General features: G+C 40.1%; 1 protein-coding gene across 1 annotated transcript in view; it reads left to right on the top strand.

Annotated features, from left to right (window-relative positions):
* Positions 1-17,787, top strand: part of LOC105015094 (myosin-IIIb) — a 42,309-nt gene that overhangs the window by 12,563 nt on the left and 11,959 nt on the right. The window contains exons 5-21 of the mRNA XM_029125170.2: positions 1,256-1,358; positions 1,506-1,662; positions 2,332-2,434; positions 6,865-6,990; positions 9,233-9,341; positions 10,325-10,441; positions 10,539-10,639; positions 11,504-11,590; positions 12,117-12,182; positions 12,278-12,391; positions 14,144-14,255; positions 14,357-14,400; positions 14,574-14,639; positions 14,839-14,958; positions 16,934-17,019; positions 17,167-17,214; positions 17,336-17,383. Of these exons, the coding sequence (XP_028981003.2) occupies positions 1,256-1,358; positions 1,506-1,662; positions 2,332-2,434; positions 6,865-6,990; positions 9,233-9,341; positions 10,325-10,441; positions 10,539-10,639; positions 11,504-11,590; positions 12,117-12,182; positions 12,278-12,391; positions 14,144-14,255; positions 14,357-14,400; positions 14,574-14,639; positions 14,839-14,958; positions 16,934-17,019; positions 17,167-17,214; positions 17,336-17,383 (1,607 nt within the window). The remainder of the gene's footprint in view (positions 1-1,255; positions 1,359-1,505; positions 1,663-2,331; positions 2,435-6,864; positions 6,991-9,232; positions 9,342-10,324; positions 10,442-10,538; positions 10,640-11,503; positions 11,591-12,116; positions 12,183-12,277; positions 12,392-14,143; positions 14,256-14,356; positions 14,401-14,573; positions 14,640-14,838; positions 14,959-16,933; positions 17,020-17,166; positions 17,215-17,335; positions 17,384-17,787) is intronic.

Below are 17,787 nucleotides of genomic sequence, written 5' to 3'. Positions count from 1 at the left end.
AACTGCCTTCATGAGTAATTTTATCACTGGGTTTCAGAAGAAGGTAGCAAATTCCACTGCTATTAATAAACAGAGTTGTGGTTAGCCCACTATTTTCACTATGCCCACAACATTGTGTGTTCAGGGAAGGCGAATTCACGGAAGGGGTATGGAGAGTTAAAGTCCTAACACACATTTAAGAGTATCACATCTTTTTCCATATCCTAACCTTTCTAGTATGTGGCCCGAATCCAGAGACCGCTATTTGTTTTCACACATCATGTATGTTAAATTGATTGCGAAGAACAGAGGGCCTTTATAGATGATTTGAACATGTGTGTGAAAGTTATGACATTGGTACCGTGATTTGAGTAGAATTTGTTCTTTAGCTGTCACAAAATCATGGTACTAATTTATTTATTTTTCCACATCATGTGAAGGATGTTTGTGACAGTCCTTAAGAATTGGCCTTCAAATGAGATTTACAATGAAGTTCAGATACAACGAGGGTGTGAGTTGAACAGTATTTTAAGGAAATCCTGTGTCATTGACATGCCACTGGTGTGAAAACCGAACTCCTAATGTGCCTCAACAAGCCATATTGTCCCCTCTGTGTGACATCCTGGTTGCTTTAACATCATGTTTTTGCAGTATTCACCAAAAACAAAGTATAGTCCTCTTGCTGATTCTATTGTATTCCAGATGTTGGCTAATCCGTTGTGTTGCCTAATCAGCTGTTTGGTAATTTTCACCACCACATCCTTTTCAATGGACTGATTTCAACACAGTTGAGATGAGACTCATCATTGTATATCTCTGAAATGTGAGCATGCACTATTCTATGAGCTGTCAACGTATTTCTGTACTTTGCCGTGAACTCCTGGACTTTATGCTTTGGGTATTGTTGTGTCCTGGTTTCACAGGGACAGAACCTTTAAATCAGGTTTCCCCAATAAGGAAACAAGTGAAAGGTTTCACTGGTCAGGAATTCTGATTCACCTTTGTTTAGAGTACAATGTAACCATTCCTCCCTTGTGTATGAGATAATACAACCTTCAGTGTGTCTGGATTCCTTGGCTAATATGCCAGCTGGTTTAAGTTCTGCTGTCTTGACAGGCACATGGCTACTAAACAACCCTCACAGTAAACTCCTTCATGGACGTTTTCAAATATATTTGATAAAGGAGGTATCTGCTTTGTGTGTTAAGGCTTGGACCATTTAGGATGACCGTGATGCAAATTCTGTTGCTTTACTAGTCTGGTTTGATATTTCTAGGTGAATCCCCTTTTAGAGGCCTTTGGCAATGCTCAGACTGTGATGAATGACAACAGCAGTCGCTTTGGGAAGTACATCCAGCTACGCTTCCACAACTCATCAGGTGGGTGTCTGTTGCGTAATTTCATGAACTTGAAAGTATTTCCTGATGGTAACTTTAATGGGACAGATAACAAACGGCCTGACGAGGGAGTTATTTCTGTGTCTTGACACCAAACCTGTCTGTCTGCCTGGTGCTGTGCTCTCACAGTAAAAGGAGCTAAGATCAATGAGTACCTCCTGGAGAAGTCTCGCGTGGTTCATCAGGATGAGGGCGAGAGGAACTTTCATATCTTCTATTGCATGCTGGCCGGCATCTCCCCAGACGACAAAGAAATGTACGGACTCCTTGACCCCACGCAGTACAGGTGGGTCACACTTATGTCGTCAATCTGCAGCCTTTCCTGATCGTCTAGGTTATCAGTTCCAGGAGTCCAAACCACATCAAGATATCATAAACTAGGTCATGCACCATGATTTCATATCACCATATTGTTCTGAGCAGGGTGTGATATCTTCCTATCATAATATTATACAGTACAGTACACTGCATTTTCCTCTGGTCATTCATCACACCTTGGTGGCCCATACCTGAGTCGATTGTTCTCTAGACACACCTGATCCCAATTTCAAACTGCAACTAGGCGTGTCCAAGGTATTCCTTACTTTTCCTTACACAAGTCAGGGAATTTCTTTTGAAATCCAGGAACAAAGCCTGGTTCTCATCCTTGTTTAATATAAAGTTGCCTATATCATTTCAGGTGCTGTATTCTGTGCTCCAGTATGCACCTTGTTTTTCTGTTTTTTCTTAACACCGAACACTGTGTGGTAATGCAGTGAAACAGCAGTATTTAAGTGGGTTTCCTATTATATTCTAGTGCCTTTTGATGCAGTCCAGGGATGTCGACACTCAGAAGTAGTGTGTGTCCCTCAGATAGGCGTGTGTTGAGCAGCATGCCTCCTTCATGTAGCCCTGTGAGTTATCTGAGCCTACTGTACCCATCAGATCTGTGTTTCTGTGACCATGTGTCTGTTAGGTATCTGAATGGCCGTTATGGCTCCGAAGACACGGTGAGGACATGGGGGGAGAAGTACAGATACCTGTGTAATGCCATGGACATGGTGGGATTTGAGGAACAGGTAAAACATCCCACTGGAAAACCCTCTCATCCGTCACTCTTGCAGTACAGTATGTCAGCCCTTAAAGCTACATTTTCACTATATTTTACAATGGATGAAGTATTCTCTTTTTCAAATGTTGATATGTTAGTATCTGGAATGAAACATTGATTCAATTAGAACTATCTCCCTCTGATTAACACCACACAGTACTTGGAAGGTGAAATACAGTTGTGCTCATAAGTTTGCATACCCTGTCAGAAATTGTGACATTTTGGATTTTGAAAATATGACTTATCACACAAAGAAATTGTCTTTTATTTAAGGATAGTGATCATATGAAGCCATTTATTATCACATAGTTGTTTGGCTCCTTCTTAAATCGTAATGATAACAGAAATCACCCAAATGGCCCTGATCAAAGATTAAATTGTTTGCTCCTTGGGGTTTAAGGATGTGTGTTTTGTAAAAGCACTTTGTGACAACTGCTGATGTTAAAAGGGCTTTATAAATATATTTGGTTGATTGACATACCCTTGAATGTTTGGTCTTGTTACAGACACACAAGGTGACACACACAGGTGAAAATGGCAATTAAAGGTGAATTTCCCACAACTGTGGCTTTTTAAATTGCTATTCATGTCTGTGCATAAATAGTACGAATTTGTTAAGCAGTAAGTGTATGCAGACTTTTGAACAGGGGTCATTTATTTCCTTTGTTGCCATGTTTTGTTTTATGATTGTGCCATTCTGTTATGACCTACAGTTGAATGAGAATCCCTTTATAAAAGATGTGTTTTGCCTGTTCACTCATGTTTTCTTTAGAAATGGTACATATATTACCAAATCACCAAGGGTATGAAAACTTTTGAGCACAACTGTAGTTTTTATGTCAACTGAGTACAACCCATCTTTGGCAGCAATTACGACTGAAAATTAGTCAGCTTTGCACTTCTGTTCCTGACCATTTTGCTCATACTACTAAGGAAAATTGCTCAAGTTCTTTAAAGTTGCATGAGCACCGTTGGTTAGCATCAGCAACTTTCAGGTCCTGCAACAGTTTTTCAATTGAATTGAAGTCTGGTTCTTGACTGGACAATTCTAAGACTCTCAGTTTCTTGTTTTTAAATCAGTCCAGTATTGCCTTGACTGTGCGTTTTGTAATATTGTCTTTAACCTTGGCAGCAGTTTTGTGTTTAACCTTGGCACCAGTTTTGTCTTTTAACCTCAGCACCAGTTTAACCTCTGCACCAGTCAAGAGCTCTTGGGTTTCCTCAAAGATTTTCACATTTTTGTCTCCATTGAACTTTCCCTGACAAGTTTCCCAGTCTCTGCCAGTGAAATGACTCCCCATAACATGATCCTGCCACCCCCATGCTTTATCATGGCGATCAGAGTTTGGGAGTAATGGATTACCAAAAAACAGTAACTGTAATCCGTTACATTACCAATTAAAGTATTGTAATCGGATTGTAATCATGATGTTCTATCACCATAATGTTGTGAGCAGGGTGTGATATCTTCCTATAGCCTAATATAATATGTATACTATCATGATATTATACAGTACAGTACACTGCATTGTGCTACAGTATTACAGATACTTTTGAAAACATTTGATTCCTCTTGGAATACTTCAGTTGAAAAAGAATAGGTGCGTGAAATAATTATGACACTCTGCATGTTTGATATTTTATTTTATGTTTAAAAAATAATATTTAAACCCAAATAACAGTTGCGCGCCTTAGGTGTGTGTTCATTCATGCGTGCAAATGTGGGCACTCATAACCAGATTAGTGACCCTTGAAGTTACATTTTCTCTGGTATTGGTTGGTTGGAGGGCTGGTGAGTATATCTATGATAATATTAACCAACCCATATAAAATGTGATTTAGTTACCTATTATTGACACATCTTTCTCAGAACAATGACAGTCGATTGGCCTACCTGGTGCTGTATCTTTTACAGACAGGAATTATTTAGAAGATTAGGCTATTATTTAGATAGCTGTAACATGACGCTGCCTTCAAGATGAAACATCCATCATCTTCCGCTTATCCGGGGCCGGGTCGCGGGGGCAGCAGTCTAAGCAGGGATGCCCAGACTTCCCTCTCCCCAGACACTTCCTCCAGCTCTTCCGGGGGGACACAGAGGCGTTCCCAGCCCAGCCGGGAGACATAGTCCCTCCAGCGTGTCCTAGGTCTTCCCCGGGGTCTCCTCCCGGTGGGACGGGCCCGGAACACCTTCCCGGGAAGGCGTTCAGGAGGCATCCGGAACAGATGCCCAAGCCACCTCAGCTGACCCCTCTCGATGTGGAGGAGCAGCGGCTCTACTCTGAGCTCCTCCCGAGTGACCAAGCTTTTCACCCTATCTCTAAGGGATCGCCCAGCCACCCTGCGGAGAAAGTTCATTTCGGCCTCCTGTATCCGGGATATTGTCCTTTTGGTCATGACCCAAAGCTCATTCCTACTCTCACCTATGGTCAGATGAAACATTATATGGAATGTATCACGATATTTGAAGAGAAAAGGTGTGTCGGGAAGCACTCTGCCAAAGCTGATCATTTGCATTTGATGCAGCCACCTCAACTTCATAGGCCCAATAGTAAGGCCATTTGATTCTGCTTGCTTTGCATCTCCGAAAATTGCGTTCTTCAGTTATCATTGGCTGCTGACGATGTTGACTTTAAGCTAAGAGTGCAAGTGTATAATCACAGTTTATTTATATAATTTTGCGATTTGAAAATCCATTGCTGGTGGGCCCAATAATCACGTTATGTTTGCGCAGGTAAACCTTATTTGTGTGCAGCTGTTCATGATTGCGAATGTGCATTTGTTTTTGCAGCGTTTTGACAATGTTGGTGGTTGTGGAGCAAAATATCAGACTACTGCAGATTTACTGTACGTGTGAAAAGCTTCATTTTTATATACAATAATGATAATGTCCTTTTCGAGAAATTTGCCATTTATCTTTCAGCTATGTTTTGAAGCAATAAAAAACATGAATTAAACACAAATAACATAATAAGCTAACACATCCTTAGATTTTGGGTTATGTTCAGATAGGTCAGATTCTGGAAGTTCAAGGGTTGTGGTATTAATTGTAATGACTGAATATCTGACAGACATTTAGCATGTAATATAGATGTCACCCAATCATATTGAAGTAGAAAACAACATGGTTTAGAAACCCTTTCCAAAGGCGCTGTACATAAACCCATAAGGTAAAATGCTAATTCGTTTTCTGGCCAGCTATGTAAACTCTAACATTGATTGATCCCGCAAAACGTTCAGTTGTTTATAGGATATTTCTATTTGTCTTCTAATGTCTCTTAATAGGAAAGTAATTTAAAAGTAATCAGTTACGTTACTGAGTTTGCGTAATCACAAAGTTACATTACTGAGTACATAAGTAGACCTAAGCAACCCTGATTGGGGATGGTGTTCTTGTTAGGTGAGAGGTGTCTTCAGTGCCTTATGTTTCAAACAAAAACTAAATCTAACCAGAGAACCTTTTGCCAGATCTTTGTCTTCCACATGCAAAATGTAAACATGATTTGTTGTGACAAATTTTAACCTGTAGTTAAATGAGGAACAGAAGCGTTCAATTTGAAGTGGTCTCTTAATTTTAACCCTTCTGTTCCTCACTCCAAACCTTCCTTTTTGACTTTTTTGGAAAGGAAAGATAAAGTTGTTGTGGTCTCTTAATTTTTTCTGGAGCTGTATAATGGATTTGGACCGTTTCCTTTATTAGCCAAACGCTGACTGGTGGTTTCCAGAACTTTCTCTCTGACTTTTGAAAGGTGTCTGCTTTTCATGGATATGATTTCTGCAAAACCCAGGGTCTTCCAGAAACAAGTGGATTAATTCTGGGATTATTTTAATTTCCCACAGGTGGAATCTTTTCAATTAATTATGTGACTTCTGAAAGCATTTTTAAAGGGTATTCCACCTTGCTTTTGTAGTCATAATAACTTAGCTAGAAATTTGAGGTTATCTGTTAATGGGGCACTGTGTGGAATTTTACTGTACTGCTAACATAAATATAAGCCAAAATGACCAGTGGACATCTGCAGTTTCTGTTTTAAGTAAATCTTACAAATAAAAATGTTCTACAAAAAATCTATTTAAAAGCCTGAGATATTCCCCATTTAAACTTTCTCACAGGTCTGTCTATCAGTTTGCTTTGATGTGTAATCTCCTTATACTCTCTTTAAACACTCACAGTACTGAACAGTATTTCCCATCCAAACCACCCTGGACTAGCTAATAGTCTAGTTCGGTAAGGGCAGACAAGGAGGAGACAAGTTGTGTTATTGTTGAGACTTAAGTCAACTTCAAAACCCACACTGAATTCTCTCTAGATCAAATTATATTTGAACAATGATTGGATGATGTTGTGATTGACAGACATACTAACTAACAGATGGATGTGTGTGTGTGTGTCATCAGGAGAAGGTGGACATGATGACCATCCTGGCAGGCATCCTGTCTCTGGGAAACATCATGTTTGAGCCCACGGAGACTGATGCCCTCAAGGTCACTGAAAAGTCCATGGGTTGGCTCAAAGCCACAGCTGTAAGTTAACATGCTCCTCCACTCTTGGGACTTGTTTTTTCCTAATTGTTATTTGTTTCTTTTTTCCATCTGACTGACATGGTGGCATTGTCAGTGATTGTAAACATAATTTGTTACCCCTGAACCAGTTGATTAGAGGAAATACTGAAGCAACATCTGTTAAAGGGAAATAACATGCCTAGGTTCAGAAATCCCTCTTACTCAAGGCTACACAGTTTGGTGCCAGGAGAGTTACCATGCTGTTGGTTTTCTTTCCAACCCTAATTAAGCACACCTGATTATAATAAATAGTTGGAAGAAACACAAACAGGTTAGTCACAACTGGGATTGGAGAAAGATCCTACAAGTCAATAGCTGTCCAGGAACGTGCTTGGTTAGCCCTGCTCTTACTGTTGAACTGTCACAAGGTCAAAGAAGGCCACACTGCTTCCAGTTTTGTCACAGCACAAATACCAGCACAATCAATTTTGATGTGGATGCACACTTTGACTGACAGTCCAAATAGATATTTGCGCTATTTGAAATTAAGCACTATTCCCTTTTAACGTCTACAGTTTCCTTATTGGCCTGCAAATGTATTTCACCAAGGCAGTTCGAATTTTGTTCCCTCCATAAAAACGCTATGGCCGTCTCCTCATGCAATGATTTCTGACATTTGCTAGCTCCAGGAGACAGTGTAATACATGCCATATTCGTTTCATGTTGTAAATGTCAGTTGTGGGTTGTCCTGTTCTAACATTCCTGCACATGTCAACGGGTCATCTTTGGAGAAGAAAGATTAACTGTGAAAAGTCAACTTTAAAATCCGCAACTGACATTTGCCATGAAATGTATATGGCCTGAATTACAATTAATTGGGGTTTCCCATTTTGGTTTTTGCTGTGACAGGACATTTGTCACCTAGATAATTATTTCACAAAGTTTTACAAAATAGCTTTTGGGGTGGGGCGGGGGGGGGGGGGCAAAAGAAACAGATGTACTTGGGCTAGCTTGAGGCTGCTCTCCCTGAGCGAGAGTTTCATGTGCAAAGAGAGACAGTCCCACAATGACTTCCATTGATTTAGGAAATGAGACACATTGTAGATATTCATTGTAATTCCCCTTTAAGTGTCTCTTCGAGTGCTGTCAAACTATTTTGTGTGTACTGTATGCGTACTGGGTGTACATTTTCTACTGTCTGTTTGTGAATACACATATCCGCAGGCTATTTAAACAGGTGATGGTGTATGCCTGTGCGCGTGCATGTGTCTGTGCCTTCTATTGAAAAAGGTGAATGATTGCCACCTCCTCCACAATCCATCCCCCAAAGCAGGCCTCTCAGGCAGACTTGGTTGGGCTGAGGCCACATCTGGCCATCCCTGATAAGATCCCGTGCCTGTGAAAGGTCACAGCATGCTATATTTGTTTTGTTTAATAGAGAGGAACTGCTCCCAATACTGAGTGTTCATTCAACTGACAGAACTGGCTGCCCTTTGGCCATTTTTCATAGTTATATTTGTGAGCAAACCAAGGTGATCTGGGTTCAGTGTTGGCTACAGCATGCTAATAGCAGAGGTCCCATCCCTGGAAGTGTTTCTCAAACTGTCAAAATATTGGGCTGCTGTATCATGGGTTTACTCATTTCTATTGTAGATAACGTAAGGCAAACTTAATTTGGGTAGAACAGTTTTTGAGTGCTATTGGTGAATCAGTTCTACATTGAGAAATCCATTATACTTTTTTACATTGATTCATTATTGCTGTCCGAGTGGCAGTGGTTTCTGTTTGTTGTTGCAATGCCCGTAGCTTGGCATGAGGCCTAGAGGTTCTGATTGAATTGTAAATGTCACACACTATACTGAACGGCACATCCCTTTGACTCAGTGTGCCTTGTTATCTGGATATGCCAGTAAAGGGGTGTGTGTGCGTGCTCTGCAGGTAGGCTAGTGGTAAAGGGGTGTGTGTGCGTGCTCTGCAGGTAGGCTAGTGGTAAAGGGGTGTGTGTGCGTGCTCTGCAGGTAGGCTAGTGGTTAAAGCATTGGGCAAGTAACAGAAAGGATTCCCTGAGCCGACATGGTGAAAAATATGTTAATGTGCCCTTGAGCAAGGGACGTAATCCTAATTGCTCACATAAGTTGCTCTGGATAAGTGTGTGTGTGTGTACTAACTATATTAACTCATATGTAAGCTAATGTGTTTAAGCTTGTGTGCTATGGGAGATTTGTCTGTATGTTGTTGTGTGCTAATGTATTGGCCTTCTCAGGGTCAGTTTGGGGTGCAGGAGGAGGAGTTGCTGAGGAGTCTGATCTGTACTCTGTCTGTGACGAGGGGAGAGGCCATCCGAAGACTCCACAACCAGCAACAGGCTGAGGGTAAGGAGAATCACGCCCAAGCACTGGATGTCCTACTCTACCACCTTAGCCCTTAAGGAGGGCCTGGCTCGACTTCATCCACCATGGAGACTAACTGACCTTTGCAACTAAGAACAGTAGACGTGTGGATTTAGGAAAATGATTCGATTTTCAAATATTTGACTATATTTCTCTTTTGGGAATGTGTATGCCACATTGCTACTTATTGAAAACTTACATCATCACAACTGTCTCACTTCTACTTACTGTTCCATACTTCTTTATAATCTATGAAGTCTATGAACCTGTATTTACAGAAGGCACATTCTGTATGGTTCTTGGGTCTGTATGACTCAGCCGACTCGGGACCACTGTTTGGTCTTTCATTGGGGCTTTCCATGAAACTGAAGAGCAGAATGTTTGTGTACAGCTCTTTTTATTTTTAATTCTGTTGTTAACGTTAGGATTTAGGGACCACATCTTCATCGAAGGTATGAAAAACTTTGTCAGAGTGTAAATACCTTCATTAAAGTTTCACTGTTTAAATGATCATCTATCTAAAATTTTCCCCCTGAAAAGTCCCACCTTGCAAACAAATAATTGGTTTAGATTTGTAGAATTTTTTTTAAGTAATATCAGATGTTAGCGAATTAGAGAAAGCAGTGCATACCACATCCCAAAAATTTTCTGCACACCGTAGCCTTTTTTATTAAGAATGGTGTTTTTCGAGGGGGGTGGGCTTTATAATTTCAGTGGTGTGGATCATGTGACCAGAGTACACCTTTAACCATGTTTCCATCAGTACTTTTTTTTGCAGGTAAACTGTAGTGAAAAATAACCTTTTATGTGCACAATGTCACATAGAACTGCCTTTTATCCTCAACAACTCTGGTTTACACTTGCTATATTTTCTTTATGGAGATTTTAGAATAGCATGGAATAACAGAAATGCTTATCAAGTTTTCAAGACTGCTTGACTCCACTGATGTTGTGTTTTTCTGCAGATGCCAGGGATTCCATTGCCAAAGTGGCTTATGGGAGAGTGTTCGGCTGGATTGTCAGTAAAGTTAACGAACTGCTAGCTCCTAATGTTGATTTGGACATTGAGCTTAATGAAATAGGTCAGTTTGAAAGCAAACTTCCTAAACTTTTCATAATTATTATTATTCCTTCGAAATGGTCAGATTGATCATTCTCTTTTCCTGTTCTGTAATACAGGTATCCTCGACATTTTTGGATTTGAAAATTTTGCTGTGAACCGTTTTGAGCAGCTCTGCATCAACCTGGCCAATGAACAGCTGCAGTACTTCTTTAACCATGTATGTGTAAATGTCCGAGGCACAAAGAAGTAGCCCTGCAATCTACCGTCATGAGAGTTTGTCTATTCAAGTATTGTATTCTAAAGTTGAAAAGGTGACATCAAAGTTAAACAATCTTGATTATAATGGCTTCTGCTTTTTGAAATGGTTAGACAGGCTATTTAAGTGTCTTATTTAAATGTTATTTTTCAGTGACAGGCCACCAAAACATGTAAGTAGGTCAGCTGACCTACATATGCATGTCTATTTTTCCCATTCACCCCGCTGTGGTGTAGAGCACCAAGCTTTACTGGTAAACAGTGTAATATCATCTTTTGGACCACCATTTGCTTTTTCAAAAGCTTGTGAGCACTATATATAGTATATTAGTTAATAAGTAGTGCCTATGTGCCCAACCTACATTCCACTAAGGTTGAGTGTATGTGTGGATATAGTACATTTCCGAATTGTTAAACATGACACAGGATCAGGAAAAGTGTAGGACTGAATACGTTCCCTTAGACCTGACTCTTTGGGATTCTGTCCCATTTTGTCACCAGTATCTGCAGTGTTTTTCTTTCTGAAACACATTTTGAACTCTGCAGATTTTAAGGGTGGGTTTACAAATGAGCTGATATATTTATTTTTACACGGTTGGATCATTACCCTGCCTTACGTAATGTCTGTGTTGCTGTGCACTGCATTAGTTTATTAAGTACACAGGGCCTGTAGCTTCAGGGCATGCTTTAATTAAATATTGGACTAAGCAGATTGAGCCAATGAAAGGTGCTTTACTGTGACCAAAGCACTTTTGAATGAAACTCGAAATACCTGCTGTTATTATTGTGTGGTTTATTGGTCTTTGTATGTATTTGCTGTCTACAGCACATTTTCCTGATGGAGCAGAATGAATACAAACAGGAAGGCATCGAGTGGGAAACCATCGCTTTCAAAGACAACAAACCTATCTTGGTAAATCTTGTTACTCTTTCTCCCTCCACCTTTTATATGTTCATCTTTCTCCCTCTCTCTCACAATCACTCTTCCTTGCTCTCCCTCGCTCTCTCGCACAATAACAGAGGTTATAAAAGGCAGACAAGAACAGACTGTAGTCGCAGGAAGGGGGAAAATGCTGATGGGGCATTGTTCTGTCACATACTAGAGGCTCACTAGACACAGCTGCTTCAAGCCAGTGGCAGCGTCTATATATACAATGTTGGTTTAATTTGGCATCCATGTCCATTGCTGTAGGCAAGAGTAGAGCCAGTCTAATAAAATAGACCCATGGAGATCGGATGGGATTGGTCCTAGGGTACAGGACCAGCCAATAAAGATCAGGTCCAGGTTTTCACTGGAGGACTATAAACAAGGCCCTGTACTGTGAGAGGGTGTACATGTACAATTGTGTACAGTGTTTAACTCTGTAAACAATTAGCTCATTTAGATGAAACAAAATATACTTTTTGCTATGGAAAATGTGTTTGTGTCTCCCCTGCAGGACTTGTTTCTCACTAAGCCCATTGGAATCCTTTCTCTCCTGGATGAGCAGAGTGCCTTTCCTCAGGTATAGTACAACAGAGGGTCCACACAGTGTTTTGAAATGTCCCATCCCATACGTACTGATATCAAATAATCTCTTCTCCTCCTTTTTTCTCACAGGCGTCAGACAGAGACTTTGTGGACAAGTTGAACAGTAAATTTAAAAGCAGCCCCCACTATGAGGTGGTGCGGAGTCATAGCCCCCTCTTTACTGTGGTTCACTACGCAGGGAAGGTAAGATTACTCCATACATAGGCGCCGATACCGTGGGTGCTCCGGGGCTCGAGCACCCACGGAAAATAGCGAGAACCCACGGAAAATACCGAGCACCCATGAAAATACCGAGCACGAGTACCCACGTGTGCCAGACCGCCAGTCCACCAGTAGGCTACATTCATTTAAAATTAAACTTGCTTGGTGATATGTAAAGCGTCTGTCACACTGTGATTGGTTATGTCGATGTTAGTGACAGCGACATAACCAGTCGCCTGCTCTGGGTGCTCCCTATCCACCAATCACAGCGTTTCTCAGATGAAAAAAACTCGTAGCAGAAATTAGGGAGAAACTCCCAGAAAATATGTGTGTAGTTTTTTTTAATCGATATTTAGATAATAGCGCAAAACATTAATTTCCCACGAACTGATCGCGGTTAGGCCTACGTGTCAGTTAAACTTTTCATCTCCAATCCTGTATTTGTGATAAGTGGTACATTTTGAAAGATCTACTTTACGGCTTTATTAATAAGTAAATGAATAGGTGTGCGTAGTGCGCTTATATATGTATATATATGTGTATATATGTGTATATATATGGCGTGCGTCTATGAGCACCCACGGAGGAAAACATAAATCGGCGCCTATGACTCCATACACTGTACGCCTGTATACTATATAAGTAGGGGAGAGCGGGGTATGTTGTCACATTTACAGGGCACAATACATCACAGTGCTATGAATGTGATACCAAATGGAAGAAGGAATTCTTGGGCACATATTTTGAATTCATTACATCCTCATATCTTATTTCAGTATGGAGTTGTAGAGCGTTAAATAGTGTGTGTGCACTTGGGTCAATTTGCCCCATCAGCGGGTAAGGTGTCACACAATGTAGGGTAAGTTGTCACGTTGGATTATCAACAAATAAGAACACAACTAATTATTCTTGAATATTGATTTCCAATTCAACTTCATTGAAGAACTCAATCAAGAAAACAAACATGCCTAGAGAATCTGCCAAATCATGCCTGTCAATCAAAACAATAATTCTGGCATAGCAACTTCACCTGCCTCATGGCCTTTAACATTGTCAGGTGGTGTGCTGTCATTATCTGTGAAGTAGATGTGTTGATATACTGACTCATACAGTATGCAAGTAGTGTCAGTAGACACACACACAAACACACAGACACGTCAGAGCCTGTATGTAGGCTAGTCCAGGGATATATCAGCTGCTTTAAATTGATAATCCATTTACCGTAACATTTAATAATATTACCCGAGCTGATTAAAAAGTATTATGTTATGTACAATGTTTTTTGAGCATGTTCTATGTGTCTATTTATTGTCACGTGAAAACTTGCCCCAAGGTCATTGAGACCACTTGCCCCAAACTGATGTGTGTTAATGTTGGCTAAATCTCATGTTTAGCTCAGATAAAGTATCAAAAGACATGTTATTGTCTCCTCTACTCAGTGCAAAATAATAATTTTCTACATTCATACCTAACAAGGTTTTCTTGCACATAGAACTATGATTAGAACTTGTAGTCACATAATATAGCTATTTGAGAGAGCACCTCTAGTGTTGGAGGTATGAACAGTGTGACAACTTACCTCGCTCCCCCCTACTTTATAATGCTCTATAAACAGTGCAACAGTATATGCCATTATTAGCTTTGTTTTATAACATTTACTACATTATAACTGCATTGTAATCCATGAAGAATTGGATGTGGGGTGTATAAAATGAGTGTCCTTGTTGTGTCTAGGTCCAGTATAATGGAGGAGGCTTTCTAGAGAAGAACAGAGACACCATTCCAGCCAGCATCAGAGGTCTCTTAATCAACAGTGTCACCCCTCTACTCAGTGTTCTCTTCTCAGGTAGGTTTTGGTTCAGGTTGTGTATTGTTCTAGTTTAAACCATCAATCACTGTCTGTCTGCAATGTCAAATCTAATATTCACATATTTGATGTATTTTCAGCCACAATCTCCAGGACAGGGACCTTGATGCCACGCAAAGCAAAGGTTAATCATAAAATATTAATGTCTGTTTTTGCCAAATGCAACAGAATATGATATAGATTACTTTTGATGACAAATTGCCATAGTTGTGCCATATGGTGTACCTTTCATATAGTGCAAGTCAGCCAGAACATTTGGTTTCGGCGGTTTGAAGGATGTTTCTCTTTTCATTATAGCTCATGCAAATGGCAGATGACAACTTTAACTCCACTAGGAAACAGTCTGTGGGGGCCCAGTTTAAGGTAAGATGGCACTTGACTCTTGTTCTGGTGGAATTTCAACCCTGACATGTTTCACCAATACATTTCATTCTGATTTCTAACATTACTGACAATCGCTGAAAAATATGCCCATCTCTGTTGTAGACTGCTGTAAAATAAGTATGATAATATATTTTAATATCCAAATTTTCTTCACTCTTTGTGTTTGTCTTACCTGCAGCATTCTCTTGCTGTGCTGATGGAGAAGATGTTTGCAGCCAGTCCTCACTTTGTCCGCTGCATCAAACCTAATGGTAGCAAGCTTCCTGACCTAGTGGACAACAAAATGATCATGGACCAGGTGAGAATCCAGACATATTATTTTTGAATGTAGCTGTATACATATCTACCTTACGTTATTAAAGAAACACTGCTGGAAGTTCCATCTATTATACTGTATTGATCACAAGTGTGGATTGATTCATCTTCAGGCTCAGGGTGTGTTGTGCAGTATGCAATCCTTCCACCCTTATTAATCTGTCCATTTAAAATAGCAAGCACTTCTGTTGCCAAGTGCTTGCTTTCTGTTCTCTAATGCAGTGGTTCTCAGATGGTTTTGGACCAGGGATTATTTTATGATAGTAAATCTGGAACTCTCTTTATCAGGTATAACTTGGGTGAGATAAGAAATAACGTAATGGTTTTGAATGAATCAAGTCTTTTTTTCATCTGTTTTCAAACTAATTTCCAGCACATGGTGCACAGAGGCAAAGAGAAACCTGTTAAAAGCAGAATTTCACTTTCATGATTCCTCACCTTGAAAGAAGTCAAGAGAAAATGTAATCTATAGGACAAGTGAAACTAGTCCATGATTGAGCTTTGTCTAAACAGCCATTTGAAACTTTAGAATAAAAAAAAAATACACCATGTGAGCATGTTTAAAACAACCCAATTACTTGACATCAACTCACTGCTTGGTTAGAAGCTACTTAAGTTTTGGCCATAACATAATAAAAACAAACATGCTCAAACAATCTCCAAAGATGTTTCTCCTTTTAATTACAAGTATTACACTGGAAACGTGATTGGAGCGTTACTGTGGATAACTATGTACCAATATCACAAATGGTTTAGAGGGTTGTATTACACCCTGTAAACGTCCACTCATCCCTTGGCTAAGGTAAATTGATTCACTGTTTAAGAAATAAGATGGGGACTGCCTCTGCCACCTCCGTGGAAGTTTGAGTACCGTCTTAATGAACATGCCCCTCCCCAGTCTGGTGCCAAGTTGTTGTCTTTGCAGCAACAGCGTCTGGCTCTGAGGACTTTGGGTCACTGTAGCTGGCTGACCGGGCGTTGTGTTAATTAGGAAGTGGATTTGGCCCCTGGGAAGGCCTAGTAAAGCCTCGATGACACAATGGAGCCGGTCAATAGCCTGACCTGTCAGTGAACACTGCAGTCTAGCCTGACAGTAGGGGACTTTGTTCCTCCCCTCCCCTGGTCTCTAATAGTCAATGTTTTTTAATAGTTTTCTTGGGTTGAGCTGATCGGGAAGTGCAACGCCGTAATGATGGGTGGGTCAGTCTGTGTAAAAGCTGATTGGTTAACATTGTATTCATAAAAATGGTTGCTACATGATTTCTAAACACTTTCTGATTGCTACATGATTCCGTGTGTTATTTCATAGTTTTGATGTCTTTACTATTAGTTTACAATGTGTGAAATATTAACTAAAAACTAAAGAAATACCCTTTAAATTAATGTGTCCAAACATTTTAGAGTTCTGTATGATCATGTGACATTATATTCACATATACAGTACCAGTAATTTAGCTCTCTGCTGTAGCTCTGTCCTCCAAAATCAAGACTAGTTGAAGACTTTCCCATGTCTTGTGCAACTACGATTTGCTTTTTGAAATATCTGTGTTATGACTGTTTATGATGTTACATCGCCACCTGCAGTGGAGATTTGACATTGCATTTAACATTTATATTGCATGTGGTTAGCAGCATACATTGTAGCAACCTGCGTCCCACTGCTGGTTGTCCTCTGAAGCTTAGCAAGTTAAAGGTTAAAATCCCAACGCCCAGACCATGTGAAGGGGAGATTGTATTGCACAGAGTACTGTCTTTCAGATGGGCCGTTAAATGGGTGTCCTGACTTCGTGGTCACTAAATATCTCAAGTGTACAGGAATTAAATGGTTCATTCGACCTTTCTGCACACCTGTAAAACATTCAGTGGAAGTCGCTGTAGATAGGAGCGTCAGCTAAATGTCTACAATGTACATGTAGTTGCTTAAAATGTATGCAGTAACCAACACACTTTTTTTTCAGCTAAGATACAATGGCTTGCTGGAAACTATCAGGATACGAAGAGATGGTTTCTCCTGGCGACCCTCATTCACAGAATTTGCCCAGAGGTAGGTGTGTGCGTGCGTGCGTATGTTTTTTCTTTTTTGGATTACTTTGCTTCGGTAAAAATGGCTTTGGTAATCTTTGCCAACCCACAACTGCATGCTGATATTACTGTTTTAGCACACCATGCTAAACTGTAATCTGACCTTCAGGTATAACATTCTGCTGATGAAGCCAAATTTACCACTAACCAAAGAAAGGTATGTATGAAGGCACTGCCAGCCACCATCATTATGTTGTGATATTTCACAGACGGTTTGGTACCCAAGACCAATATACTTTGTTTTGCTTCTTTAACTGTAACCTGTGGTTTGTTTTTAGCTGCATGTCCATCCTCAACACTGCAGAGATACATGGATGGAAGTCTGGGTAAGGCTTTAATAGTTAACATCTGTTGTGAAAGTAATTTTACACAATCTATCAGAAAAGTACTAAATGACTGCTGACTGTTCCTGTAACAACGCTTCCTTTCACAAAGTATCCATTTATCAAAGCATGTCATTATGGTGAAATTATTCACGCTCAATAGAATAGTGTGGATTACAGTATAAAGACTCTTTGGGGTTTTTGTAGCTGCTTCTTTGGGAACCTGAGAACACTCAATACAATTTCTCAGGTTTCAACTCGCCCAGTCCAATATTCAGTCTTATAAAACTGTCAGCTGAAAAATCTGTCTGTCAAAACACGCTTTCTCTTCAGTTAACAGATCAGTGTTGTTTTTGGCTTGTATTGTGAGGTTAGCTAAGGTTTGGATTTAATGAAGATCTGTATTT

This window comes from Esox lucius, chromosome 14, assembly GCF_011004845.1.
Source record: "Esox lucius isolate fEsoLuc1 chromosome 14, fEsoLuc1.pri, whole genome shotgun sequence".
In the NCBI taxonomy this organism is placed as follows: domain Eukaryota; kingdom Metazoa; phylum Chordata; class Actinopteri; order Esociformes; family Esocidae; genus Esox; species Esox lucius.
The sequence above is the reverse complement of the archived record's forward strand: the minus strand, read 5'-3'. Positions and strand labels throughout refer to the sequence as shown.